This window comes from Nannobrachium achirus, assembly GCF_963921795.1.
Source record: "Nannobrachium achirus genome assembly, chromosome: 8".
In the NCBI taxonomy this organism is placed as follows: Eukaryota; Metazoa; Chordata; class Actinopteri; order Myctophiformes; family Myctophidae; genus Nannobrachium; species Nannobrachium achirus.
The window spans coordinates 16,632,644-16,658,395 of record NC_137817.1 but is presented as its reverse complement, the minus strand read 5'-3'; the positions used below and the strand labels follow the sequence as shown (position 1 = coordinate 16,658,395).

General features: G+C 39.9%; 2 protein-coding genes across 5 annotated transcripts; one reads left to right on the top strand and one right to left on the bottom strand.

The window, feature by feature from the left end:
• The first annotated feature begins 1,839 nt into the window (after positions 1-1,839).
• siae (sialic acid acetylesterase) lies at positions 1,840-8,882 on the top strand. The gene is made up of 9 exons (XM_080732133.1): positions 1,840-1,973; positions 3,001-3,155; positions 3,752-3,890; positions 4,062-4,230; positions 5,085-5,170; positions 6,001-6,134; positions 6,635-6,789; positions 7,535-7,721; positions 8,607-8,882. The coding sequence occupies exons 1-9, from the start codon at positions 1,850-1,852 to the stop codon at positions 8,862-8,864; spliced, it is 1,407 nt and encodes a 468-aa protein (XP_080588259.1). The 5' UTR covers positions 1,840-1,849; the 3' UTR covers positions 8,865-8,882.
• Positions 8,883-8,904: 22 nt separating this feature from the next.
• Positions 8,905-23,481, bottom strand: tbrg1 (transforming growth factor beta regulator 1). Of its 4 annotated transcripts, none has more exons than XM_080731297.1 (15): positions 23,268-23,481; positions 22,139-22,317; positions 21,293-21,353; positions 20,933-21,015; positions 20,075-20,111; positions 19,444-19,506; positions 17,421-17,657; positions 17,163-17,233; positions 15,705-15,952; positions 15,297-15,433; positions 14,805-14,951; positions 14,165-14,262; positions 12,780-12,890; positions 11,557-11,708; positions 8,905-10,917 (listed from the first exon to the last, which is right to left on the bottom strand). In XM_080731297.1, the coding sequence occupies exons 1-15, from the start codon at positions 23,340-23,342 to the stop codon at positions 10,766-10,768; spliced, it is 1,851 nt and encodes a 616-aa protein (XP_080587423.1). In that variant the 5' UTR covers positions 23,343-23,481; the 3' UTR covers positions 8,905-10,765. The 4 variants fall into 4 exon arrangements, with proteins under 4 accessions (XP_080587423.1, XP_080587425.1, XP_080587424.1 ...); XM_080731299.1 differs by having other exon boundaries at positions 8,905-10,851; XM_080731298.1 differs by having other exon boundaries at positions 21,293-21,350.
• Between the last annotated feature and the right edge of the window lie 2,271 nt (positions 23,482-25,752).

Genomic DNA, 25,752 nt, shown 5'->3' with positions numbered 1-25,752 from the left:
GGCGCAAATGGGCGTGGCCTATATGGGGAGATGCGTCATGACCCAAGGAATCCAGGGAAAAAATATTTTTATTTTTCCGACCTACGGTTCAAGAGTTACAGGCCAAAACGTAAAGTGGGGTGTTATGGCGCCACCATGCGGCCAAATTACACAATTATTTTTTATTTAATCCTTGAAATCATTATGAACCTCCTCTCCAAGTCTTGAAACTCTAGCCCCTATGGTTTGCGAGAGACAAATAATTGAATGTGAGTTTTTGCGATTCCCATTATAAGTCAATGGGGAAAATTAATTCACTAATAAATTAATATCAATTAAACTATAGAACCTTTCTCTTAGAAAAGTAATAGCCCACGATTCCCGAGTAAGCCGGTCGATTTGACATATGGCGCGAGTGTGTGGTGGCAAAACTGTGGGACTAGTGGCGTGCCGAAGTTTAGGAAGTTCAGGCTACATACAGACACACAGACAGACAGACAGACACACAGACAGACAGACAGACCCACACGGCCACGTATAGGGAGCCTGTGCTTCACACAGCTCCAAAAATAAAAAAATAAAATGCATGCTTTTGTGGTGCCACTAAAAATAATCTTCCATTCTTTTTTCCAATAGAGATTTAGGCTACAAAAGGCAAATAGGCCTATTACGTATTTTAAGCCATCCAGGAACCTCATTACCGTAAAACCTTTTGATTCTGTGGGGGCGAGAAACAATTCTAGGCTTAAAATGTTGATATAAATATTTTTGTAAATCTCTTCTATGGTTTTTTTTAGTGGCACCAGAAAACCACGCCCACTGGGGTGGAGCGAGGTCTTGCTGGCTGCTTGCCTGCTTGTCCCTAAAGTTGTGTAGCTCTGTTTGTCCAACGAGGGATCCGTACTCATTCAAAACATGTTGATGGAAATAGGAAGGATGCAGTGTCACATACTGTACAGTACATACAGCTGCTGCAGTAAATATCATTCTACTGGAGTTACTTTAGGCTAAGCTCGTGATGTGATTGAGGAGATCGTGATTATTTCATGGAGACTGCACTGTGTTTAATCTAGCGTGGGCTCAATGGCTCTCAGCAGCACACATGCTTGTGCATTTTACACGCTCATTTCATGGTATTGTGTCACTGGTAAGAACGCGCACTGTTTGTTCTGTTCGTCGGCATTCTAATCTAATATAGTGATTTCCTAGTTTGAAAGGCATACCGTCGCCGTCGCAACCTTGAATGTGATTCATGTTTGTTTGTGTGTGTTGGTGGTGACAGGTGTGGTTAAATGATTAGGGTTGGCAGACAGTGGAACTTCTGTTTTAAAGTTTAGGCATGGTGTGACAGGTGTGGAGAGTGGAGTAACGCGATTATTTGCCTTGAATGAATGGTCATAAACGATTACAGCAGTACTAGTTACCACACCAACTAATGATAGATATTTTTTGTATTTTAGAGAATTAAATATTTTCAGTGGTGGAAAAAGACACACATTTCTTACTTAATTAAAAGTACCAATACTGCAATGCAGAAATAAATACACTCTGTTTAACAAGTAAAAGTCTGGAATTCAAAATGTACTTGAGTAAAGTTGAGTATTGGGCATCAAAATGTGATCTGAGATGTAGTTGTAGTGGAGTAGAAGTAAAATATTTGTAATTGGAAAGTAAAGTACAAATACCTCAAAATTGTATTTAAGTAGGCTACAGTACTAATGTACTTACTTGTACTTAGTTACTTTACACGACAGAATATTTTCAAGACTTAATGGCAGGTGGCATCGTCTTGAAATGTGAAAATAAAGAAAGTATTGCCTTGTGTTGTGTAGGTGGGATCCTGCGCTTTGCATCCTATTATGGAGACCACATGGTGCTACAAAGGTCTCCGGAGAGAGCTGTGCTGTGGGGCTATGGACCTGATGGCGCCCAAGTCACCATCTCTCTGTCAGGACCCATGACTCAGAAACCTCCACCAGTCATGGTGACAAAAGGTGAGCACCATCATCTGTTGCCATTCAAGAAGCTGATGTCGGCAAAATGTTACATTTCAGGCCTGCGAAATCAAACCAAGCAGTCTAGTTGCAAACCAGCTTTTTGACAGGTCGAGAGGATAGTGTTTGATAGTGAGATGCAGTGTTTTTTTTTTTGCAGTTTTGTCAGGAGTCAGGACCATATCAAAACAAAAAAGTAATTATTGTTGTGCTTTGATTTCCCATCACCTTAACCTTTTTATTTTGGTATCCAGAACCAGGCTGGAATCCAGACAGACTCGCTCCGTTCAACTGACGTTTTTATTTTATGTTATAAAAAGTCTAGATTCTGTCTAATCCAGAACAACCTGCTGGAGGAAAGTAGCATAGAAAAGACAGCACAGTATCTGAAAAGCCTCACTAATATGCCTTTTTTTTTTATTATTAATGAATGAAATGTAATTTTGTCCAGTCTTTTTGAGTACCGTACTGTATGTTAATACAATATAACCGTATACAATAGGGATATGTCAGCACTTGAAAGTTTTTATTTTTATTTTATATATATATATATTTATATTCGTTTTTTGGGCTTTTATGCCTTTATTGATAAGACAGTAGACTGACAGGAAATGGGGGGAGAGATGGGGAGTGACACGCGGCAAAGCTCGTCCGGATCGGGAATCGAACTGGCGACGCCGCCAGGCATCCATGCCTTTGTGGCAATGCCTAAGTGGTATGCGCCTGGACCAGTAGGCCAGCGGGCGCCCCAGCACTTGAAAGTTACATAGGACTGCTTTAAATCAGAATAATCTGAATAGTGTATTGCCTCAAACAAGAATAGACACTAATATTTTATTGAAGTGGCTAAGCCAGATAAGACCCTCCGCATCCCTCTGTGCAGAGACAATCCCCCACCCACTGCCCCCTATGTTGCAGTGTAATTTGCCTGTGCATTATTTTTCAATAACCATATACTGTTGGAAATGATTACTGCTTTGCTGATGAGTGGGTCTAAGGTTAATTGCGTTCACAACAACACTTGTAGGCATATGGCGACTCACCCTCAGCCCTGTTGAAGCTGGCGGTCCCTACAATGTGACAGCAGCTCTTACGGACATCACAGTCACACTGACAGATGTTTTGTTTGGAGATGTCTGGCTGTGCGGAGGTCAAAGCAACATGGCTTTTGAAACATCACAGGTAGGACTAGTTTGGTTAACACCTATCCAGTTGTTGACAAAAAATATCACCTCCTAACCCAGTGGTTCTCAACCTTTTCAGGCCGCGACCCCCAAAATAATCATATTTTAACTGGGGACCCCCACACCCTGACCTGATGAGCACTAAGAGTTGAGGCATTACATTTTGTATAATACGGTTCTATTGTGAAAATAGCAGATCTATATGTTCACGCCTCGCAACGCGAGGCGTTGTGAGCATGTAGAGGTATTAAAAAGTCCTTTTGTAACTTTAGGAATAGGTATATACTGTACCCTCTATACACATTAAACTTTGTTGGTTTGTTTACCATTGAGTCAGAAAACAATGTTGCACATATGTGGTCTTTAAAGGTCTTTAGGTACTGTATCAGTGATTAAGGGCTACAGTGGAAAAAATTGAATCAAGAATCAGACTGTATAGAGAATGATATGTTCCTTTATGTTGCTTGTTTGACTTTGAACTTAGTTAATATCAAGAGAAAGTTACATTGAAATGAAAAATAACTCTTCTACGAATAACTTTCCTCTTCTGGCATTCATGCTTCACAATGACATTTGTTCCTTTAATCCCAATAGATTTTCAATGCATCTGAGGAGTTGTTGCTGGCAGTCAAGTACCCGCATGTTCGGATCTTTATGGCAGCCTTGGAGCTAAGTACAACTGAACTGACTGACTTGGCTCGGGTGGAACTACCTTGGTCTGTGCCAACAGCAAGTAAGAACACAATGGATAGTTTCCTTTCCTTTGCTTTTTTTTTTTTTTTTTAGGTTTGGTTCCAAATTATATAGTGTCTTGTCTCTCTAGGTCTGTCTGTCTGTCTGTCTGTCTGTCTGTCTGTCCGTCCACCCACCCTACATGTTTATTGATGAGCAGAGATGTTTCCAGGAGATGTGTTCCACTTCTCTGCAGTGTGCTGGTTGTATGGCCGCTACATGTATGACATCCTGAAGTACCCAGTAGGCTTAGTGGAATCCTGCTGGGGAGGCACACCTGTGGAGGCATGGTCATCTTCTAGGGCTCTGCACCAGTGTGGACTGTTGGAGGCTGAAGACAGGTAAGGAGATAACAATGCTACACTTCAGCCAAACGGTGTAGCGGTAGCTGTGTGCAGTGTACTGTTCTATATTAACTGTATTCTGTACATGAATTGAATACTTTATTAACAGTTTATTAACAACAAATAATACAGTTGTACAATAATGCTAAAATGCAAAAATCCCTGAGGGCTTGTTTCCATTGTGGTCCTGGATATGTTGTGTCTTTGATCTGCTAGAGTACCATGAGGTGCATGCATAGTCAACATTACGTTGGATGAGTAGTCCAGCTATCAGTGTATTCCTACAGACCAACAAGGAGATCCTCTCTTCGTTGGTTGACTTTCTTTATTACCTTTGTTGCCATACTTTAATAATAATGTTTCTTGAGTAGTAATTTCTTGAATGAATACTGCTATCTTCAACATTATCTACTTACACTAAAAAATGCAAATGAAAAATACCAACTAATGCAAATCCACAGTACTTTGTTGTAGCTTCACAACATCCAATGGTCTTTTGACATGGTGAGGGCAGCTGCCTGCACCTCCCATCGTTGTACCTATAGATTGGGCTCCATTAACTATTAAACCATATCAGTGGTGTTGACTGCAAGTAGGTCAGGTTCCTGCAGTGATGCAGAGAAGGTGGACCTGTATAGCTTGTTTATTGTATCCACTTCATATGCAATACATAAATGGAGCTAAGGTTGGACAATGTTTCCCATTATAGATAGCTAATAACTTAGCTTATAATGAGACTCCTGTTTGTGTCCATTGTCCTGTGAATAGCTTTTCTATGGTGACTTTGAAAGGTTTATTTTCATTAAACACTTTTTTCCCTCCCTTTTTTGTCTTCCATTGAATGGCCTCAGTCCTAAAAGGAACAACTCTGTTCTATGGAATGCAATGGTCCATCCACTGCTCAACATGACTCTCAAGGGTGTCATCTGGTACCAAGGTACTGTAGGCCAATTACCGCTTGGTCCACTTGGCGCAGCACATTTCCACCTGCCAACAGTTTGTACAAGTCCAACTTCTTCTGCAGGCTTGTTGTACTACACAGATGGTTGAACATTACACTTTCAGAGTTAAAAGGGTATTTAACTATGAAACACTTCGGGGGTCATGTTATTTAACATCTATTTGGGCCCAGGGCAGGCCTTAAATCACTGTAGGATGAATGCAGAAGTCAACACATGACAGTGCGACATAAAGATGGTTTACTGTAATTTAAATGAAAGAACAATAGATATATACAGTATATCCTGCCATCTGGCCTGGCTGAGACAAAAAAGGAAGAAGAAAAAGAGGTAGCTGTCAAGTGTGACAATACAGTCACTGACCAGAGAGCCTTTAGGATACGCTCATGCAACCGCTAACATTGTCTAATTTGAAGGACGGCTGCTTTGCATTTACCTACTGGGAAGTTTTACACAACTGATGGAGAACTAATACTTAACTATTCTTTCAAAGCATTCATCTTCATCTTCCTCTTTTGCGACTTTTGAGTGAGTGAGTTGTGAGTTTTACAACAAGTTGTTTGTACACATGCAGTTTGACAATGAACTACAATGTCTGAGGACGTGTATGTAAACACCGGGCCATATCTGACCAAGAGGTTCAGATCGTTAGAGGTATTCAACAACCCTAATAATGTTCAGCCTTAATAGAAAGCTACCAAAACAGACCAGCCAATATGTTTGAACCACATTTGTTTGTTCTGAGCCTAGCCCTGCCTGCTATGATGCCCTCACAGAAAGGTTAATGTGGTCTTTCTCCTTACTGCAGGTGAGGACAACACAAAATATAATCAGCAGAAGTACAACTGTTCCTTTCCAGCCATGATTGATGACTGGAGGAAGGCTTTCCACGAAGGCTCAGCGGGACAGACAGCAGCAGACTTACCCTTTGGATTTGTCCAGGTTGGTTGGTTTTATTTCAAAAAGAGAGATTCACCACCAAATTACTGTAGCTTTTATCTAATAGGGCCAGACCGACATTGAGGCCATTATTTGACTTTTTGGACGACATCAATAGGCAATTATGCAGCAGATATCTCCACATTTTTTCGACATCAATATAAGCTAACGTAACATTTTGGACATGTCTGTCAAGTCTTTAAAAAATCACTACAAGCTTACATTTATTTGCATTGCAATGTGTTGAATAGGTCTTAAGTGGTTAAATAAAATACAGTTCACTTTATCTGTAGGCCTATATTTACTTTTTCACATTTCAAATTGATTGCACCTTTTGACAAAATATGGGTCAATACATCGGTTTGCAAATCTGCAACGGACCCACAAATCTGGCATCGGTCAGGCTTTATTACCTCTGTCTGCCATGGAAACGGTTCTTCCACAATATTAACCACCACTACACAGCCTAGAGTTCCTTAGTTCCAGTATTTCTTTGTTCACAGCTCTCCACCTGCGTAAAAGGCTCCACGGATCAAGGCTTTCCCAACATCCGCTGGCACCAGACTGCAGACTACGGCTTTGCTCCCAATCCAAGGATGAAGAAGACATTTATGGCTGTGGCTATGGACTTACCAGATGAAAAATCTCCATTTGGAACGTAAGAGGGTTTATAAGCGTTTAGCTGGAGCCAAAATGTTCTCAAGACAAATACATGAAGGCAGTGAAAAGTCAACAAAAAGTAGAATCTCCAGTGCAATCATAAACCATTCCACAGGCTCTTGCAGTGTACAATAAAATGTCTATTTTGTACTTATTTACCTATTACTTGCCTCTTCCATCTTATCATTAACTGGTAATTATTTATTTATTTCAATGGCATACAGAGAAGTTTGGGGCACGCTGGAAGCAATATTTTTTTAAGGGGGGGCGCTGAGGGAAGGTACTGTACTTTAATATATTCAAGTGTATATTTTCTTCATGGTCAGTATCATGTTCAGACAGTAAAACTATCATGTGTATCATACTGACCATGATGCTGACATGATACGGACTATGGTCAGTAGTATAATGTCACAGGGCTGCGACAGGGCCTGTCACCCCTCTGACATCCCTGTGACAGGGATGGTAACATGACAGAGCCTGTGAGAGGGGCCTGATGTGACAGGGCCTGATATCCTTACGCAATTCTACTTTTACATGATAATCACATACTAACAGTCCAATTAGTCTAGTCCATAATGTAAAGTCTTACATTTGGAATTCGATAAAAATTAAGCTCACATATTAATTGGGTGTGTGGTAAGGGACCTGGATATTGGATTGAGGGCACTGGCCAAACCCCTGCAAATACATTTCCTGCATGAAGAAAAGAACATATTGTATGCTATGCATTTCTATTCCAGTATCCATCCCAGAGACAAGCAGGATGTGGCTTACAGACTGATGTTGGGGGCAAGGGCAGTGGCTTATGGGGAAACGGATGTGGCATTCCAAGGGCCTTTCCCTGAGCAAATCTTGGCCAGCGAGGCTTATCTTAACATAACCTTCAACCAGAATATCTCTGTCACCCCTTCCAAAGACATCTTTCAGGTAAGCCTGGTAGTGGAAGAGTCACTCTAGGTAGTTACTGTAGTTTGTAGAACAAAGTGGGGGATTGCAACTCACTTTTAGATGCTCCAAAATATTTTTATTTGCGACAAAACAGCAAGTAATAAATACTTTTTGACCGAGGGGGTGTTTATCAAGAAGATTCAGTCGTATTTATTACTTTTCGCAAATACAAATATTTTTGAGCATCTAAAAGTGAGTTCTGAGCCCTCACTTTGTGCTACATAGTTCTTTTTTTTTTTTTTTTTTTGCTCAGCACCAACGGAGGATGTACGTTAGGCTACAGTATATATTTTTTCTTTAAAAGTTAATTTAGTTTGAAGTTTGAACATAAACGTATTTATCACAATTTACATGTTTACCTACAAGCCAAATTAAAGTGAATCCTACACTTGTAAATGTGAATTCTTCTAACACAAGGGTCTTCAACAGGGGGTCTGGGACCCCTAGGGGGCCCTTAGTTACTACAGGAGGGCCTCCAAATCATTGTGATAGAAACGTTTTTTTCTCCTTTTTTATATTAACCACTTGAACCCTAGCGTCCATATTCTGAGAACTGTAGCCAAAAGTTGCAGATCTACAAGCTGGTGTTGTGAGCTTGTAGATCAGCTATTTTCGGCAAAGAGGCTTGGTGTAGAGGGGAAAAAGAGCAGACTAAGTATTGACGGTTCAAGTGGTTAAATATCTGAAAACACAAATTGACATGAATCCAACACACTGACGATTGTGCTGTCAAACGATGAAACTATATGGAATCTATGAAAGGGTTGTGGGGGTCCCTGCTTCATCTCGCTCTCAACTAAGGGGTCTTTGGTCTGAAAACGTTGAAGACCCCTGTTCTAACAAATGACTTCCCTTCTTCGACAGGTCTGTTGCTCAGTGGTGAGGGCTCCGTGTGGACCCCAATCCGTCTGGCTGCCAGCTCCCATTGTGCACTGGAACCCAACCGTCGTGCAGGTGTCCACTAGCATATGTCAACCTGCTGAGAATGTTGCTGGTCTACAGTATGCATGGAAAGACTGGCCCTGCGATTTCAAGGCCTGTCCGATCTACAGCGACAGTGGGGTCTTGCCCGCACCCCCATTTAGAATCGATCGCTGGCCAGCCGAGGAGTCAGAATTCTGATCTGGAAGTGGTTTTCACTGAACTTTTAACAGCGGAGGCTACAAGAATGCCACACAGTAAACTTGAAAGACATTTGAGGTACAATGCAATGGTATTTATTGTGCAGTAGTATTTCTTCACTCACAATAGAATTAGAATATAGATCAACATGTCATTATGATTCGACCTATAAGAAAAACTTGTGAAGTTCTACTCAGAATGTGCCATATCCACAAGTATGTAAATGGTATTCCTCAATAATCGAAGAATGAACTTAATATACTGTACTAAATAGAAGAACAAGGCCATAGAAAGACTGATGATCTACTGTGTATGTAGAAGTACTGTACTTGTATACAACACAGACAATATAAATGTGATACACATGGTTTCTTTATAGTTCTATTTGAAGCCAGTTGCATTTCCTTGTAATGACAAATGAAAACAAATAAAGAGTGCTTTTATTTTAACACGCTTTTAAGTGCACAGATATCCACCTAATCAATGTTAGGTGTTAAAATATGCATAATTTGGATACAGAACCCACTAGAGATGCACAGATCAGTTATCTCCAGACCAGCGGGGGGGGGATTCAGATTAAAAGAAATTGCATTCTGATTAATAGATTGGTTGTGGGTGGGTGCATAATACTTAATTAAAAATATTAATTTGGGTGACTCATTCCAATTATGTAAAGTCCACCAGCTTTTTGCTTGTCTGCTGTCATGTCCATATGTTACAACAGAAGAGTCTCATTAATGCACAGTGTATAATGCGCACGATGCACAACTTCATTGATTGATTAATTCTTCATTCCTACCAACAGGATCAGTCAGGATCTGATATTAGTGTTCTACACGTCCAAGGTCAGGTGTTAAAACTCACAGGTTCATAGTGAATTAGTTTGAAGTGGAACATATCCGTCATGAATTGATAGATCCCAAGCTCTTTAGAGCTAAAGAAATACTTCCAGGTTGTGGGTGAAATTAACATCTGCCCCACTTTCATCCCCAGACATGCAAAAGACAAATGACGTGTGAGATTTGAGTATGTTTGCAAAGTGGGGAGAACTTCATGGCTGCATTGGGGAAAGCTGTTTCCTTTCAATGTGGTATTGTCACAGTTCAGTAGGTATAGGTTGTAAGAAATTATTAATAAATGATGTCCGTGCAGGGTGGGTGCCATCTGTATATTGGAGAAATAATTAATTTGGGTGGATGGCAGATTAATGGTTTGTGTACACATAGATACGGGTGACGTCTGAGCCAATCCATGCAACAGAGTTCAAACTTTTAGCAGATGACATGAAGGTCAAAAAGATTATGTAGTTTGCCTGTATTTCTATCCTTAAGGGTGAGAAAACTAATCAAGTTCAGAGGTTGGACAACAACAAAAGTTCCAGTATAGAATTGAGGGTTTAAAACAATTACCTGTAAGTAAAGCAAAGGCTAGCTCTTCAGCCACATTGGCGTTAAGGGTGATTTATACTTCGTCTCGAGCACTAAAAATCTGCAGATCTACAAGCTCACAATGCATCACAGCGAGATGCTTTTTAAGCTTGTAGACAGGTGCAATGACATTGCACCTGTGAGCTTGGTATAAGCAAACAAATCAATTGAATATTTATATACGTGTAGATTGAAAAGGCTCTTTTGTTGTTTTCGTTGAAACAACCCGATTTTACAAAAACATTAAACATCACACATTAGGATCTAATAGAATGAAGTCCTGTGAAAAAACAGAAAACTTGACAAGAGGCCTTGTCTGGCCTTCCTGATCTCTGTGTACAGTGTTCTGACATGAGGAGCCAGATACATGTCCAGCAGAAGGTTGTCCTTCATTTCATCCAGTCGTTTGAGACAAGAGGCGTACTTGGATTCGTAGAACATAAAGATGATGTCAGGTTTCTGTGGAGCATAATCTCAGGAGCTGAAGTATGAGGAAGAGGGCTTGTTGGGAGATGTCAGAGGGTATTGATGCGAGGAGCCAGGAGACTGGGACTTTTGTCCTGGAGAAAGTAGAGCCTCTGGTTTACAGCTGAACGTGGCCAAAGTTATGATCTCAGTATATACGGCTGAAATGGACAAAGTTAAATATAACAATATCTTAGACCAAATACTTCTAGCGATACATGGGAATAACTATTTGTGCTTTCATGAAATATTTACACAATGAGATTGTTTGATAAATAATGAGTAATGCTGCCTATATATTCACTAAATGGGAAGGAGCAAATAATAGGAAAGCCAGGTAAGTTCAGAAGAATGCCACGCCGTTCGTCCCTCCAGGCCGTTGGCCCAGGGCGTCTATCCGGCGTAATGTTAAAAAGTAACATTAAAACCTACGTTTTTAAATAATTGTAGTGGAGTAAAAGTACAATATTTGGATCCGAGATTTAGTGAAGTCGAAGTAAAAGTATTGTAAATTGTAAATACTCAAGTAAAGTAAAATAAAAAATAACTAAAAATTGTAATTTTGTACAGTTATGTACAGTACAGCCCCACCGAGCGGTCAGCGCAGTGAGCGTGAGACCGGCGGAACGGCCGAGCGGATGTTACCGCTCAGAAGACCTTTAAAATCAGGAAAAGACACTTTACAATATCCAAAATCCTAGACGAAATTTAGTGTCATTGATATATTCCCCAAAACAGGCGATGTAGGCAAAGGTTAAAAGTATATGATCCACAATAATAAACAAATCTAATAGACCAACCTGTAATGCTGCGATCCGTCTTCACACTTTCATTGTCAAAGTCCTGGTGTCTCTGGTAGGCCTCAAAGTTAACCGAGGCATCATCTTCTGATAGACTGTGAGGGACTTGTCCATCACCAGGGCGACAGACCTCGAAACGAATCCACTGGTAGCTATGGCCATGGCACAAAGAATGAATTAGGATGAATTAACGCTCCTGTAGTGTTTGCTGCACCCCCCCTTGCTTCAGTGTTCCTGGTAAGATCTAACCAGCCTGTTTTAACTGCTTTTAAAATAACATAAAACAAATAAATCATAATTTTCTTCAACCAGTTCTCAACAGGGTTCTCCCCGGTGAGAGAGAGAGAGAGAGAGAGAGAGAGAGAGAGAGCGCGATAGAGCGCTAGAGATAGAGATTTTCCATAGAATCCAGCATCAATTATGAAAGAATGGACATTATTAGTATCATGAATAAAAATGAGAAATTAACAATCACCAGATAAATTTACAACAACATAAACACACAACTCAAAAAACAATAAAATAAATACATACAAGCTCCCCGGTGATATATTAAGAACAGACACTGACAATTATCATCAATACAAAATGGGGACCATAATTTGTACGTATGCAGAACATCAATATGCACTTTCGTCTGTCTGTCTGTCTGTGTTTGTTTATGTACAATTAGCCTCGGAAACCCAGGCATTTTATTTTGGCGATAGGAAGAAAAATGTACAATCAGGTGCCTCATGGTCAGTATCATGGTCAGTATGTCAGTATCATCAGAATAATTATACATACAATTTATATGGTGCTTGTCTTTACAATGTTAGTATCATGTCCGTATCATGTCAGGATCAAAAATATGAACGAAATAAAAAGAAAATAAACTAAAATAAAAATAAAACAATTTACAGGAGGCAGGCAGTGATCACCCCATGTGCACAGTGCACATGTCAGTGGTCAAGATTGTGCGTGTGTGTGTATAAAATAAGACTGGAAAAACTAAGGGTATAATAACAAATAATTCAGTGAAAATTACTATTTTTTTTTATTTTTGCCTAGTGGGGAGGACATCATAAGGTCTCAAGGCACCCATATGAAAAACACAAAAGTTATGATTTTCAGTAATGTTGGAAATCAGATTTGACTGGAACACTGCAGGAGGAGTATGTAAAAATGTACTGTACTATATTATACAGTAATTGATGTACTACACTGAGAAGAATGCAACTTACTTGCTGCATTTACGTGCTCCGGGACAGCTCTGGATGAGGTTTTGGATGGTGGGGTGAGAGAACCCAAAGAAGTCTGCTCCTGAAGGCACGATGGGGCTCACAGGCTTGGACCTGGAAGTAACAGAAAACAGAAGTAAGATGTGAGATAAGATGTATATGACCGCTCTAGGAGACAAGAATATTTATTCTCCGTGTCCATATCCATCCGTGTACTTTCATTTTCACCTTGGATTCTTACTATTGTTTGCTTAAAATGCATTAACCCATTAAGACCTGAGGCAGATTCTACAAAATGTATAGAATCTTGAAGGCGTAATGCCTTCTAAAATCAGTAGTAAATCAGTATTAGGGCTGTCACAATTATTACATAATCGTCTAATCGTGATTATTTGACATAATCGTGATTATTTGTCATAATCGTCACAATTGTTTCCACGTCATAAATAGTGGAAATAGCCTGCGACGCGTTGTGAGCTTGTAGATCGGCTATTTCCACTATCAATGTTCTTTTTTAAGTATGAAGTAGTATTGTCAAATATGTCAGTAATTTCTTTGTATATTTAGGTTATGTGTCATATCTACCATGTGCAACTTCAAAGCCTAAAAGCCAAACAGAAATGTAATTGTCAACGACAAAAACACAATTAAATCATTAATCGCAATAATTTGAGTGACAATTAATCGTAATGTAAAATGTCATAATCGTGACAGCCCTAACTGTAATTTAATTTGTCAAGTTTTGTCTTGGGCACAAAATGCTTGCACAGATAAATTGTAGTCAATAACAAGTCAATAACAAGGAGACCTGGAGGAGTTAAGTGTCTTTCCAATTAATGCAACAACTCGCTTTATTTGCCTAAAGGTGCCAGATGAGTGGGCTTCACACACTTTCTAAAGCTATTAATTACTTGAGGCTGGATCAATCAGCGGCAGCCTAGGAAAAGGTTGGACTCGATTTCAAAAACACTTCAGAAAATGGACTAATTATATTTATCAGGCTCTGGTAACATTTTGCACTAAGCACGGGTTTAGTTTTTTCCTCCGTTTCTAAGACCGTTGAGAGCAAGCTCTCTTTTTCAAGGACGAACATCATAAAAAAAAAAACATCACAAATGCTGATAAATAAGGGCTACGCAAAACAGGTGCAGTCCTTATGTAATGCATCCTCAAGTAGTACCCTTAATGTCTCTATGGAGACCAATCAATACAGTTTCAGAAAGTCCTGAAGTTTAGTTTCGACTTGTATCAGCTGCAAACTGAAACCGAAAACAGCTGAGAGGAATATGCAATCTCATACTGAATAATGTAATCAATTTCTCATTTAGACTTTCTACAATGTGGACTATTTACAGACAGTGGGCTCATCTATGAGGTGAAGGCAGTACCTGGCAGATGCAATGGCCTTCAGTAGATCAGAGTGGCATGTCAAAGCAGATGAGGCAACAATAGCATTTTGAGGGTCCTCCTCTGGCACAATCTCAAACTGTGGACATACATTTATGCAAATGTTTCATTTATGCAAATGTTTCACACACACAAAAGCTGTAGAATTTAGATATGTATAAAAGTGATTAAAGACAAACAGATCCTACCCTGCAAGATAAATGTGATTGTATTGTATTTTATATATTATTTATCCTTGATTAATCACCTCAAGGTATAACTTGTGAGAAGCGTGCAATTGTGGCGAAAGCAACACGCTAAACATGTAGGTAGCAAACTTTTTGTAACTTTGAAAAATCTATTCAAAGTTAACCTACAAGCAAGATTAAGTCTGTTTTTGTTTCTGAATTGATTTAGATATATGTTTGGTTACGTAAGTGCCGAGTCCTAGTACATTTTCATTTTTTCATTGTATGATTTGGCATCCCACTGTTTGGTAATGGCCAATGAAAACAAAAACCCACTATTGGCATCCCATCGTTCGGTAATGGCCAATGAAAACAAAAACCCACTATTGGCATCTCATCGTTTGGCAATGTCCAATGAAAAAAATAAAACACTGTGTGTACAGTATGTGTATACCTGCGGCCCAGCCCCCCCATCCTTGATTTGGCAGGTGTAGAGGCACTGCTGGTCTGGGTTTTTCATACTGGCAAAGACACGTGTGCTGCAGAAGCCCACTGGATAGATGGCACACTGGTCATGGAACAGCATTCTGTCTGTGATGATCTGGACAACAATGATCAATCCAAGTGTTTTATTGGTGCAAGCAAAAGAAGTAAGTGTCATAATGAGATAAACATTCAACATTAAAATGTTCAATGATGCAGTTAAGTAAAGAAAATATTAGAAAATCCTGCATCTGACAAAATTAAGTTTACCTTCAAACAACTAGCGTGAAGGAAATGATGTTCTCTCTGTCAACCTTTCACAAACCTTTTGATGTAAAGTCTGGATGTTTAGCACAATAGCATAACACACATATCCACAGTGTTACTAGCTATGGACCTTTCTTGATTCTAATGTTATTAATAGAGTAATCTGCTGTATGTCAGAGCTGCATGAGGAACTGACCTCTCCTAAGCTGTAGACTGTTAGTCCTCCGAGTGTAATAGGAAAGACTGGACGTCCAGACGAGTCCAGCACCATGGGCTGGACTAGCTTACGAGTACCATCTGCTAGCTTTCTCTTCTTGGACATCTTCTTTGGAACTGAAGAACAACACATGAAATGATAAAAAGGAAACATATTGTACTTTCTGTACTTTCTCATTTCTATTCAATTGATTGAACATCACTTGCTGACAATAAATGTAATTATCATAAACACTGTTAGCTATGAGTTATTAGTTATTGTAGGCAAGAAACATAGTAGTATGATGAAATCTCAATTAGCCACTATATGGCCATTCTCCTTCTTCTGATAATGTGTGGGTCAAAATGCAAAATAATAATAAAAATAACACTTCACCATAGCACTCACCCTCCTCCTTTCCATTCTCCTTGCCTCGTTCTCTCCTTTCCTTCTTGGGTTTTTTCGGAAGCCCCTCTTCAAGTGCTGGCACCCCTGAAACCAGGCTCTGATCCACGGACAGTACACAAGTCCCACCAGGGGGTCCAGAGGTTAAGGCCACTGCTGCTGGCACAGGTTGGTGAGAACTGGTGCTGGGAGTGGGCAACAGCTCTCCCTCTGACACAGACTGGTATTGCAGCAATGACTTCAGCAAAAATCTGGAAATCAGTATGAACTTCAATTTTGTTTTTTAGTTTTTCTTCTTTTTTTAAGGAAGAAAATAAAGCCTTACTTTAAGCAGAATAGGATCTTGCGGTACCAAGTTCAACCTGTCTTACCTAGCACTACTAAGGCCATATGTCCAAAGTATTTTTTCCCCAGCTAAAAATGCAAGACACTTCTAAAACACCCATATGGGGCATTTGAGGCAGAGTGATTTTTCAGCTGAGACACTGGTTGTCAGGCAAACAAAAGCAACCTTCTCATTAAGGTAAACTCGTCTGGCCCTTCCTGTGGGTGAAGTGTAGAGTTGCTAGGGAGGGAGGATGAAACCTATTTTTTGTGTTTGTTGGCGTGTAAAAAGCAAAGGTGACAGGTGCGTAGGAGTTTGTTGGCGAGGAAACATTTTGGCAAGTAGCTTAGTATCATCGCACTTGTACATATAGGAAGTGGTGTCTGTCCCACCGCGGGACAGACACCACTTCCTATATGTACAAGTGCGATGATGACTCCCGCCCCTCCTCCACTGTGATTGGACAGATGTGTAAAAAGTGACAAGTGATGAGCACAGCGTTCGACCCAAAGATGAACAATTTTATAACTCAAGCTGTAATACTTCAACCCCTGCAACATACCGGTAAGCGGTAACTGATGTTCATGTACAATTCACCAGTGAACTAGAAAAGAGAACTAAAGTCCAATAACTTTGCTAAAAATAAATCTGCGCCGTCTCTGAAGCCTCATTTATTCACTGTGAACATGACGATGAATTGCAGTTTTGGAGAGTGAGTTCTGTTTCTTTCCTTCACAGATTATGGTTGGCAGAACACCATGTCTGTTCATTTGTTTGAATTTGCTCCAGGAGAAACTGGGAACAGAATAGCAAATGTGAATTCCATTCCATCATTAGCCCTAATAAACCTCATGTAAGTCACCTTTTCACATTTGATTTACACATTTTAATACACCTGCTGTGTCGCACATTTAGTGACACAATATCCAATATCCATGCACGTCTTAAACATGTAGATTGCATATTGCATGTAACACAAAACAAACAACAAACAATTTAATCATTATCTTGGGATTCAAATATTAATTCTGACATTTAAATGCTTTGTGGAAATTATCCGCATGACTCGAACCAAAGTTGGCGAATCAAATTGCTTCACACAAACTCCCTATTAATAATTGTAAGAATATTCTCACCTGCGTTCTTCCTTTGCTCTAACAAACTTCTCCTCTAGGTGAGCAACTTCATCGCAGAGGGCTGCATTTTCCTGTGGGCAATTCATTACAGATAAGACATTTTTCATTTATGATAAGGTAGCAAGAAGAATTGAAAGGCTTGGGGGGAAAATGGGGGGAAATCCATTGTGTAAGTAGTACTAAAAAGAAAATAGTTCACTACTATTTAATGAATTGCGCTTTATTAGCAATATCAAATAACTTTCAAGTACCACTCACAAATATCATTGCCCGTGCAGCTTTGCGCAGCCTGAGATACTTGAGTCTGTATTTTTCATTCTGGTTTTTGCGCTGGACTTTCTTGACCTTGGGCTTATGCTCCGAGGAGCTGGTAGGGGAGGGGAAGGCGGTCATGGAGGCGGCTGAGCCAGAGCTGGATATGGTAGTTTGGGGAGGGGAGCCCAGGAAAGACTGGGTGGGGAATGCTGCTAGGGACTGCTGACGTTCCTCATCCGTCTGTTAAGATGATGAAAAGGATGAGACAGCATGAGAGTGAGATAGGAAGACATAGGAGAAATGAAGAAAGGAGAGACAGAGCAGTGTTGTTTTTGACAGCAAATTTTGATTTCGTTTTAATCAGTCTTTTGAATAAAATGTAATTTAGTTGTAGTCATTATTTAGTCAACTGAAAAGTTTTAGTTTTAGTCTAATTTTAGTCGACTAAATATCATAAGATTTTAGTTGACTAAATCTACAGTTGATTTAGTCAACTAAAAATGACTGATTTTACACTTGGTTGCATGCTGAAAATAGCCGATCTACAAGCTCAGCTTGTAGATCTGCTATTTTCAACACGCAACACCTGAGAGCAACCAAACATAAAATTACTTCTCCTCCACTAACGTTTTAGTCTAGTTTTTATTTTGTTCACGAAATTGTCAATATATTTAGTCTTAGTTTAACCCTTGATACACGTAGCAATTATTTCATCAATATCAACTAGCAACGATCAGAGGCGTCAATTGGGTATGGCCATTGGCAGTGTCATTGGATTAATCTTTTTGTGCCTTCACACGTGCAAGACACCAGTCATGTTGCCATACATTATCAACAGGAATTAATTTATTTTAGAAAGTCCATTTTATTTTTTTCAAGGCATACCTAGCCATACCGATATTGATGAAAAAATTGCTACGTGTATCAGGGGCCTAGTCATCACAGCTTAGTTTTTATTTAGTTTTCGTCAGTGAAAAAAACACAGTCGACAAACATTTTTTTGTCATAGTCTTAAGCCCTTTGCACACAGGACAGTTGCGTTTTTTTCGTTTGCGGCATGAATAAAACGCATTGGATTTGGTGTGCAAGGCTGTGCGGAATCGGCGCTGCGGATCCAAAAAGGAGTCATAAAAGGAGTGATGAGTTTTTTACCGCATGCGACAAGACGCACGAATCGAACTGGGTTCGATCGAGAAAAAAACGCACGGCGGCAGCCACTCGTCGCACGGCTAATTCGGAGCCGGTGTGCATGAGGTCATAGCGGTTAAACGCGCCTGTGTGCAAAGGGCTTTAGTCGATGAAATCAACACAGACAGAGGAAGCAGTTGGAGAAAGCAGATTCATATTCAGTAGCACAGAAACCTCCTTTGTGACGGAATGAGAAAATGTACAGAGTAAGATGGTAAATATAAAAGAATGCCTTGATGCATAAGAAAATAAAATCTGAGCATAACAAATAATGTAAATAAAAGGGACATTTTAACTTAAAGACATTCACACAAAACTAATACCCATTTTTCTCTTTATTTGATTTTTTTTTCTTCTTTTTTTTTTTAATCTTACCTGTACATTTCTTGTTTCTTGCTTATTGTTGTTGCTGCTGCTACGACAACTGAATTTTCCTTCTGGGACCAATAGTTATCTTATCTTACTATCAATGCATCACTGACCATATTCTTGTGTTTAATCTTCAGAAAATACTGTGCTCTGTGGAGAATTATTCTATTATTACAGTAGTTTTGTGACCGGTTTAAAGATGTTCAGTCAGTGTCTATAACACACCACCAGGCAACATAGGCAACATTTTGGGCAATAAACTTTACATGGACAATGCCCCCAGCAACTAATCAACAACATGAGCAAAAGGGTAGACATTCTCTGTAAATGTTCCCTGGCTTAATTCAAATGTTTAAACGTGTTTAAAGCAGCAAGGCTGAAGTAATTCGTAAGACACTGTCGTCCAGCAGAGTTGCCCAAAACATCACGGTGTGCCTCAGTTCTTTTGGAATCCTAAATGACAACTCACCAACAGTGCAAAGACTCCATTTCTGTTCTCAATCCTCTTGAATCTCCTGCTGCCTTTTTGTGTCTGAAACATAATGGGACACTGAAGCCAGGGTATGGAGTTGGGAAAACCCTCGCTAAAGCTGCACAATGCAGACCTGAGCTGAATCTTGAAAGCCTACGTGTATAGATGTGTACAGTTTTAAGGGTTGTGCATCAAAGCCTAAAGAACTGTCCCATTAGTCTGTTACTGAGACTGAATTACCAGGGGAGATTATGGTGTAATGTCAGAATAGGTACCGTGAGATGATTGCACTATTATTAAGACGTAATTCCCTTCGCCACTGGAGATGCGAGATGCCCACATGTTAATGGCAATGACAAATCTGCTCTCATCCTCTTTCTAATAGCAAATCTTTCACAAGTGATTATATTAAAATAGATCCTGTGTTTATTGGTAAATGTTAAAGTTAACATCTCTTTCACTACGTTAATTAAAGAAAAAGAACCAGGATGAGTAAAATATGAAGAAAATAAAAATTAAAGAAATCATGAAAGGATTAACTGAAGAAACAAATGCAATGCTGAAGTGCAATAGACCGTACTCGACACCAGAGGCTGCTGTTACACAGCGTCTCAATCACTGGTCTTACCTCACGGTACATAACAGCTTCCAGACTCGACTTTGCACTGCCCAGGGAGAACAGATAGATAAAAGTGAACATTGAAAATACATTCAAGAAAATGTAAGTTGTATTAACAGATAGCATTATAGGTATATTATTCAATGCAATAACATTCGGTATCACCAGCCACACAACTTCACCCCTTTAATTGAAGGGGGTTGAAAGGCACACATTTGGGGGCCACCATAAACACTAAGATTTTAATAATATAACATTAATGCTTAAAATTAATGTAAACGTTGTGTAATCTTTGGGGTGGTCTCAAGAGAGGAGGCATTCCTTATACTATGCAACTGGAAAGCAAAAAGGCCTCTTTCTGTTGTCCAATCGATTCAGGTCATGTCAATGTTAAAACTGGAACAAATCAGATACAATGTACAGTACATGGTTCACAGGACAAAAATTCAAGGACTTTATCTGTGTTTATCTCATATGTTAGAGACAGACTATACAAAAAAGGTTGAGAAGAGAACCACTGATTTGTGAGACTCCTAAACTCTCCATCAAAACGAATACTTATGCAAATTCTTCTCACGTGTGGCACATCTCAATTACTCATTGGTATGAGAAACATGGTCACATGCCATGCATTCTCTCGAGACAGTCTGTAGCTAGTAGCCACTCAAAGGAAGAGGGACAGACCGAGTGGGCGTTCCCCTTTCTCTGACGATGGCTTGCCAGATTGCATGCCATGTGAAGATGAGCCAACCATTAGTTGAGTCGTCTTGAATCTGCCTTCAAACCATTTTATTCTTCTGCAAAATGTTAAGTTTCTCTGATTGAAACACTTTATCTAGCAGTTTTGCAAGTAAAAAAAAACTGTACTTGGATTGAACAAGTCCCCTGTCGATGATTCTTTGTTTGATTTCCTTAATGTGCATTGGCCGCCCAGCTTCCTCCAAGACAATCTAAGAGAAACATATAAAAAAGAAAATAGTCACAGATATCCCTTTTGATAATTCACTGTTTAATACCATATTAAATTCTGTCACAGAAAACTTTCTTTCATATATTGAATATTATTATTATTATGTAATACTTGCAATCTGCTTCTCTACACAGAATCAGACCACATTCAATTGATAGACAGCTAAACATAAAGAAATATGAGTACCGATAGGCAGCATTTTACACTTTCCAGTGGAAAAAGTGTACTCAAATGAAACTCTAGAAACATGGAGGTACCTGTGCAGCATCAAGCCAGGTAAGGTTTGGCTTCTCTGCAATATCACTTTGTGGTTCGCTGCTGAAAGAAAAATAGTTGAAATTGTATCAAAACACTGTAGACACAAACCCTGTGGGCGACCTATACATCAACACAGGATCAACACATACATCCTTTCCAGGAATTTCAAATAATAATATCATAAAAAAAGATCTGCCATTTGGAAAATACTTTACTAACAGTTGAATAATGTTGTTGAATTGAAAAATACTTTGACAAAATCATGTCTGATATGAAAGAAATCAGAATGATTGTCTTATAAAACAGTAAAGGGGGTTCCAGACGGTACGCGGTCACCGCCTCCTAGTAATTCATTTTCAATGAGAGGCGGGCGGATATTATGGCCGCGCGGAGACGTTTAGAGGCGTCGAGGCGAGCGAGCGCAGTCCCGTTAAATCCCCACGAGCGTGCTCGTTCGTGCATGCGCACACAGTTGGCGAGAGATGGAATGTGTTCATCTTTGTGAAATACCGAGCAGCGTTTACTCACTGAGCGAGTGTGTTTGTGTCTCACCGCTGTGCGGCCGCCGCTGATCCTAGCGGTAGCCCTTGTGGCAACCGCTGCTCATCTGAAGGGCCCTTAACACTTTACACACAGTGCTATTTGTTTAATGCATTTAATGGGCAATTAACAATGGTTAATTGATGTCCATGCCAGCCAACCTATATCTACAGTATGCAGGCTACAAACTCAGAGCAGTTGCAGCTGGCAAGACAACCATTTACTTTTCCAACTTTACATGTGTCTCTCCACTTCTAGTTTTCTATAAAACATTGATTAAACAGTCATTGCTTTGAATGTAACACCTTTCAAGAGTTTCTGAGGTCCCTGTCAGAGTTGCCATTGCCATGCTGTCCAGAGCAGGGAAGAGAGAGTAGTTTCCTTGTCCATCCGTCTCAATCTCGGTTTCAAAATTGGGCAGAGTGTTGAGAGACTCCATTGGAGACAAGGATGAGCCTCGACCCTGCACGCTACTTGTAGAAGGCTGAAACACACAGGAGATGCACACAAATATTTCATCTATCCAGAGAGAGAAAGCACAGTGGTGGAAAGTAACTAAGTACATTTTGATTACTCATGCCATGGAGACTTGAGTTCAATAATGTTGTTTTCGTATTTGTCGCATTCCTAAGACAAAAAATGAAATTTGAGTAAATGTACCCCCATTGATTCAAATGCATTTGGGCCCCCATCCGGAATCAATCATTGATTGTAATCAAATTATTGTCTTGCGAAAACCAAAAAATATTATTGAACTCAAGTCTCCATGGCATGATTAATCAATAGAAAAATAATTTGGGAGGGTGAACTACTCTTTTACTTTTGTACTTGTACTCAAGTAATTTTAGAATTCAGGACTTTTACTTGTAACCTAGTATTTCTACATAGCAGTATTGATATTTTTACTTGAGTAACATTTTTGAGTACTTTTTTCCACGAGAGAGAGAGAGAGAGAGAGAGAGAGAGAGAGAGAGAGAGAGAGAGAGAGAGAGAGATATGTCATATGTCTGTGATCATTACATAGATAGGGTATATTCCATGTATCACAGCCATAGAACAAGCAGCACACAATCACGCAGGTGGTGTGATTAATCACCCCACGTCAATCACAAGCAACTGTCAAGTGTGTTTGCCCCGTTCGTTTGTGCTTCCCAAAGGAAGTTTTGGACCGTCGGAAAGTCGTCCGTGTGGATAGCTCTTGGGAATGTGGAGATATTTGACAAAATACACGTTTTCAGCCAGAACTTTCAAAGGGATATGACACTACAGGACAATATCTTTCGCCCAGGCTGAGGAATAAATGATTGGGTGAGTACACAAGTAACGCGCATCACTTTAGTGCCGCGCAGATTAGCTGCTAACCGCCGCGCAATGGAATGATATCACAGACATTCTAGGGCAAAGAGAGAGATAATAATACAGCATAAACCTCACCCCACTCCTCTCTATTCGGGTCGTTCTGCTCTGCTCTTTTCCATGTATCATCGGAGAGCCTTCACTGGCATCCATTGTATTGTTTACATACGGTGACACTTGATGCTAACATTAACTGATGGCTCGCCTGCTAACAGCTTTTATCTCAACAAACAAATGACTGGTTAACTACCACCAGCCCGCAAGCAGCACACGATGGTTTAAAAGGCTAAAGGATAACGAACCATCTTTGATTTTAATATACGACTTCTCAGGAACTAAATAATAACAGTAGCCGAACATTTTAGGGGGAGCACTCACACCGGATATCCCTTTCGTGTCTCTCATACTGGCAGGGAAATGTAGTTTTTTGTCTAATCTAATATAATACTGTAATAATAATATATTTTATATTTCATTTGACATTTTATATAGTTATTCCGTGTTTATTACCAAGCTGAACATTGACGGTACAATTTTAATTGTGTTTAAAAAATAAACAATCCATTTCTGTCAATCCTGCAGGAACGAATGCAGGCGACTAGAGGGCACACTCGCACAGGACAGGACACAATTTAACTATACCCAGAAGAAGTTGAAAGGTAGGTGAGACAATTTAAAATAGACTTGTTGAACTTGAGACACATATTGTATTGTATTGATCATGTGTTTATATTATTGATTTCATGAATTTGGGCTATAAAATACCCAGTTTGTTCTGGTATTGGTCATGTGTTAATGTCATTGATTATGATTCAATTGATGTAGGCTATACTGTTCAGGTATTCAGTTAAAATCTTTTTGCCAATAGTTGGATTTCCTTTTTTTTTTTTTATATCACAAACATTTAGCAGGCCCCCCTGTGGTATCTCTGACTCCTTCTCAAAATGTTAAGGCCCCCCAAAAGAACCAGGGACCCCCACCATGACAATTGTAAGAGATGAGGCATTACGTTTGGCTCGTTCCATAAATAACCAGTCTACAGGCGGTGTTTGTAGATCAGCTATTTTCACAATGTTCGCCCATTCCAATGTTTGACCATTGTTATAGTAGGCCTACCTGTATTGACCCAGTAATGATCTTATTATATTTTATTGTTTTATTTTAGAGGTATTAAAAAGTCTTAAAAGTCCTTAAATCGTAACTTTAAATGTTAGATACCCTGTGTACACTGGCACTTATACTGTATGTTAGTTTGTTTACTGTCAAGTAAGAAACAATGTTACACATTCTGATCAGGGACCCCTCAAAATAATTTGGGGACCCCCGCTGCATGGGGGTCCCGACTCCCGACCTTGGGAACCACTGGACCAGAGAGAGAGGCAGTTGCTATTGGAGGCGTGAATGTGAGAACGAGATCCTAGACAGAAGTAGTTGTGTATCATCTGCAATACACATTCTATTCTTCTGACTACAGTGACATCACCCGTTAAGTCTCAATCGTCCACCATGATGTTGCCGGGACAAATGAGTACATAGAAACCAAAGGAAAGGGTCAGCCTTAGTGAACTATTAACCCTCAAACCTGGCCATCAGTTGAGAATATTTCTAAATATTATTATAGCCTATATTATAGATCCCGCCCACTATGTTTGATTGGACAAAAGCGCTGCCTGTCTCCAGACTGGGTTCCGCCCAGAATCCCTTCTTTGATGTTTGTCCATGACAGACTCAGAAGCGTAGCGACTCTGAGGCTGTCTTGAGAGATTAGCAAGTCCCTGACAACCCTGTCAGTGGACACACTGCATTGCTCTGCCCCCTCATCAGCTCTCTGTCTGACAGTTTTCCACCTCAGGATGCCAGCTGGGGCCCTGCCATGGTCAGGGTTTTTGACCGCTTAAAACCCTAGCGTCCTTATTTTGGGGCTGAACATTCGGCGACAATAGGTGGTCTACAAGCTCGGCGTGTCTCTCAACACGATCCATTTGTGAGCTTGTAGATCGGCTATTTTTGGCGAAGAGATTTTGTGTAGAGGGGAAAAAGGAGGGGGCCTGGCACATTAAGTATTTTAGGGCTTAAGTAGTTAAAGTGAACGGTCACTGACATTGGCACACTTTTTACCAGCATAGACAGACATAGGATTAATATCTAGACTATAATATTAGTCCTGGTAGTAATTTGCGTTGCTGATATAGTCTATGTTGCAAATACCTCCACCTCCACCCAAAACAACTGATTAAGATATTACTGCACCTATTTCCCAATCATTATGTTATGTATCTCTTATCGAACCCAACCCAATCGGCAGAGTCTCTGAGGAAAAAAGGTGTACAGTGAAGTTATCTCTGGCGGGCAGGCTGGCCGAACCACAGTTGTGCTCTGCCCCACTCTCCTTCAAAACAAAGGCTAGGCTAGGTCAAGGGTCAATAGTCTATATTTAGCAATGAAAAAGGAAACTGGTATGAGCAACTAAAATGTCTTCAGACTAACATGGGTGTCAACCAAAATTACACAAATATAGCAAAAGAACAAGTCACTAGCACCCACAAACAAGTATGTACCACTT

What these genes read in the sequence shown, in the direction of transcription:
- siae (XM_080732133.1), top strand. Translation starts at nt 1,850, where the DNA reads ATGGTGCTACAAAGGTCTCCGGAGAGAGCTGTGCTGTGGGGCTATGGA. An exon ending in TTGGTCTGTGCCAACAGCAA is followed by an intron (nt 3,891 to 4,061) that starts GTAAGAACACAA and finishes AGATGTTTCCAG; the next exon opens with GAGATGTGTTCCACTTCTCT. An exon ending in CTGTTGGAGGCTGAAGACAG is followed by an intron (nt 4,231 to 5,084) that starts GTAAGGAGATAA and finishes GAATGGCCTCAG; the next exon opens with TCCTAAAAGGAACAACTCTG.
- tbrg1 (XM_080731297.1), bottom strand. Translation starts at nt 23,342, where the DNA reads ATGGATGCCAGTGAAGGCTCTCCGATGATACATGGAAAAGAGCAGAGC. An exon ending in CAGTCTACAGCTTAGGAGAG is followed by an intron (nt 14,952 to 15,296) that starts GTCAGTTCCTCA and finishes ATTGTTGTCCAG; the next exon opens with ATCATCACAGACAGAATGCT. An exon ending in ATGGGGGGGCTGGGCCGCAG is followed by an intron (nt 14,263 to 14,804) that starts GTATACACATAC and finishes GTATGTCCACAG; the next exon opens with TTTGAGATTGTGCCAGAGGA.